The sequence below is a fragment of the Lactuca serriola genome, chromosome 3 (assembly GCF_051521515.1).
Source record: "Lactuca serriola cultivar US96UC23 chromosome 3, Lser_US96UC23_V15, whole genome shotgun sequence".
In the NCBI taxonomy this organism is placed as follows: Eukaryota; Viridiplantae; Streptophyta; class Magnoliopsida; order Asterales; family Asteraceae; genus Lactuca; species Lactuca serriola.
In genome coordinates this window covers 4,251,232-4,255,102 of record NC_136410.1, presented here as the reverse complement: position 1 = coordinate 4,255,102, position 3,871 = coordinate 4,251,232, and the positions used below count along the sequence as shown (strand labels likewise).

At 35.9% G+C, this 3,871-nt stretch overlaps 1 protein-coding gene across 1 annotated transcript; it reads right to left on the bottom strand.

Annotated features, from left to right (window-relative positions):
- Positions 1–410: 410 nt before the first annotated feature.
- LOC145091338 (acid beta-fructofuranosidase-like) lies at positions 411–3,365 on the bottom strand. Its single transcript, XM_079029037.1, has 5 exons — positions 2,877–3,365; positions 2,717–2,725; positions 1,481–2,337; positions 1,243–1,404; positions 411–1,050 (listed from the first exon to the last, which is right to left on the bottom strand). Exons 1-5 carry the CDS (start codon positions 3,292–3,294, stop codon positions 550–552), a joined length of 1,947 nt encoding a protein of 648 aa, XP_078885163.1. The 5' UTR covers positions 3,295–3,365; the 3' UTR covers positions 411–549.
- Positions 3,366–3,871: the final 506 nt, after the last annotated feature.

Sequence of the window (3,871 nt, the reverse complement as noted above, 5' to 3'; positions counted from 1 at the left end):
TATTTTTGAATAAATTTTTTTTTCATTTGCCATTTTCTTCTTTTTTATCTCTTTTTAATTAACAATCAAATTTACATACCAATTACTAATTGCCTTAATTAAAAATAGTCAATAAATTACAATATTAGTACTTATATATTGTATTTAATATGTTTCCTTTTAAATTCAAATTTTAAATTTCAAATCTAAAATTTCAAATTTAAATAAATTTTTGTTTAAACATTCATAAAGATTTTTTGTTTTAGTAAACCCATATAACATGCAGGTCTCACAACTAGTTAGATTATAGAGGACAAGCTTACCATTTTGCGAATCAAGATATCCTTGTTCCCGATTTAGCATACCATTTTGACCATTTTTGTGATTAAGCCTTCTATTAAAAGAATGTATAAGTATAAAGAATACACAACTTTTCTTTGAATTCTTCACTATCATGTACAAAAATAAGATATCGGAAGGATAATTACATACAAAAGAATTTAGGGATATCTTTTCCCTCTTAGATCAATTTTAAACAATAATAGAACAAATAATATATTTAACATCTAATTAGACATGAGCAGAATCCATTTGCCATACGTTGACCGAAACAGTAACTTTAGTTGCAGTAGCGTTGTTAAACAAGAATAATTGAGCATTGTTGTTGATAGCCTTTGTTGGATAAACACGTGAAGTGATACATGATCTTCCCTCTTGTGCAAAACTTTCAACTATCGAATGATCCACCAAGATTCTCATAGACAACTTTTCACCTTTGAGAACTGGGACAATGCTCCCATAAATTGACTTATCGACATCATTAGCATTAGATGACCTCGATTGATCAGCACAAAAGAATGTTTTAAGGTTCCCATCAACTCCTTTGGCAACATAGAAATACACAGGAGTGTGTTCAGCCAGGCCTTCGTGTGCAAGGACCGAAAAACCGAATGGTCCCAATGCACCTCGTTGTGCTGCTCCACCATTTTTGGCGCAATCATATGCAACATCGGCTCCGTTTAATCGCTCCACTGTCTTCTTATCCACTTCAAACTCAGCAACAATATCTAGCTGTAAATTATAATAATTCCAAATCTTATAACCAATCATATACAAAGTACTTTTAATGACAATGACAATTATAATAGTCTCATTTGCTTTTACTTTTATATATGTTGTAGTCTATCATTTCATTTCTTTTTATGACTCTTTTGGAGATAAATTCTACTACTAACATAACAAAAAGGAAAATATATCAAGTACCTGAGATGCAGAAGACAGGTTGAGTGGCACGAGCGAGCCGACTTCTAAAACGACATCCTTGAAAACGGTAAGGTTTTTCCGCAATCGGTTAATTTCTTCAATGGGCCACTGAATTATATTGCTTTGAGTTTTTTTATCCAACACAACTGTTCTAGGAACTCCCTGTGAAAAATGTACAAGTATAATAAATATATAGTGAAAATTGTCGGATTTGAAACATTTTAAGATAGAGATATACCATGACAGAAGCCCAACCCTTCTTAATGTCGGAGGCTTCGGTGTCTGTCTCTTTGATCCAACTCCACAAAACTCTTCTTTGCTTGTTTTGGTCGAAAAATGTTTTTGAGGCGTAATAGATTCCGTAATCGTATCTCAACCCGATTCCCACATCTAATGTAGGATTATCTGGGGTCCATTTCCCCTTGTAGGCATCATAAGTACCGATGGCATAATAGTCATTTCGGTCATCATCCATGCTAGCTTTGACTATGTGTTTGACCCCAGGCCCATCTACTGAGGTGTCAAGACCATTCTCGCCTTGTTTTGATATCGGGTAAAAATCCACACATTCCCACATACCCGTACCCGGAACAGCATGGAGCAACCCATCTAAAAGCTCAAAGGTTCTGAAGTCTTCTGTGTCGTAAACCAATGAAATACCGGTTTTGTTGATCTTAGAACCGATGGTGATTCGCCACTTTCCCTCGGGGGTCTTCCATGCGGTTGTTGGATCACGGAAATCTTTATTATCGATACCAGGTGGTGGGACGAGAACCGGGTTTCCGGGGTATTTGACCCAGTTGATGAGGAGGGGGTCAGATGGGTCGGCTGGATAAGCTAGGTTTTGGACTTGGACGGATTCGTTGGTGGATCCGGTGTAAAGTACGACGAGTTGACCGTCGGGAAGGATGGTGGCGGAACCAGTCCAGACACCCTGTTCGTCATACCACTGGTCGGTTTCCATGGCGATGGGGAGGTGGCGCCAGTTAATTAAGTCTTTGGAGACAGCGTGGCCCCAAACGATTTTGCCCCACACCGGAGCATCGGGATGATATTGATAGAACAGGTGGTACCATCCATTGTAAAAAACTGGACCTGAAATATATTTTAATTTATATAAAAATGTCAAAAAAGTGCATGTAAAGAAGAGTAGACCTCAAAAATATTTATATAAAGTATATTTTTATTTTAAAAAATGTTAAAAAAGTGCTTAAAAAGGATGTTCTCTTTCTTCCTTTTCAGTTGTAACTTTGAAGTTTGAAAGAATGGATATGCTTTTTTAAGAATAATTTGATAAATAAAGAATACTATTAATTATACTTTGTTTTCTTGTATAAATGAATCACGAAAACGAGAGTGGGCCATCCTTAGGATAAAACCACTGTTTTATTAAACACTTTAACTCATAATTATATATTATTTATTTCGAAGTTATAATATAAAAATATATTAACCGAATGAGTTTTGAACTAACCGTTAGGATCTGAAGAGAGAATCGCGATCACCACAGCGATGCCAAAAAAAAGAAGCAAAAGAAGAAAAATATAAGTAATGATGTTTCTAATCACATTCATAATGTGAAATTTAACTCAAATTTTGTGTGTGTATGTAAATGTAAGAAAGAATTAATTTACCGTTCATCCAGTTTTTCTTAGGTTGGAAGTGAAAGGCAGTTCTTTGCCAATCCAACATGTTGTTGCTCCATGGATACGAATTATCTGCGCCCAACAATGGATGAAAAGATTTCTCCGACACACCTTTCTCCACCCCACGAGATAAAGGTGTTACCTTTTCCGGAGTCGCCGCCGTGGATGGCACCGGACTGGTGTTCAAGATTTTGGGAAGCATTGGGCTGTTTCCGGCGAACAATGCGACTAGAAAAGCGACGGCCAAGAACAGAGACACAAGAAAGAGGGCTGTCTTTCTGGATGGGCGGATGGTGCGATCATTTCCGGTGGGTTGCTCGCCGTCAGGCAATGGGGCGTAGGAGTAGGGAAGGGCGGAGGTGGTGATTGGGTTTTCAAGGTCTGAGACTGTCGGAGAAGCCATCATGTGAAAGGTAGTCAAAACTCAAAAGATGTTTATGGTGAACGTGATTTGCAGGTAGATACTGGCTACCCTATTTATAACAAAAATTTCGCCAAATACGAGAGATTTGGAAATTATATATGCTGAGGTGGAATTTGTCAGGTACACATAGTTCTGAACAATAGGTGGAAAACAGCAGAGTCTTTATATTTTTCTTTGGAAGGTATATCATCAACCATTTTCTCTACTATATTGCATTGAAATTGAACAATTTTTTTTTAGAATAAACTACATGATTAATGTTTCCTTTGGTTTGAGCTTTTCTAATTCTGAAGGTCCTCAAACCTTGTTTTGTTGGGTCTTTGTTCCTATATGATATAAAAAGACTATTTTGCCTTTAATATATATATATATATATATATATATATATATATATATATATATATATATATATATATATATATATTCTATTAACTATTTGTTATTTTTAAATTAAAAAAAATGATGTGCCATAACTGATCAACCCAATATCCTATATACATGTTTCATGTTGACAAATCCAGCCACGACATCAAAATCATCACTCTCATTTGACACCGTC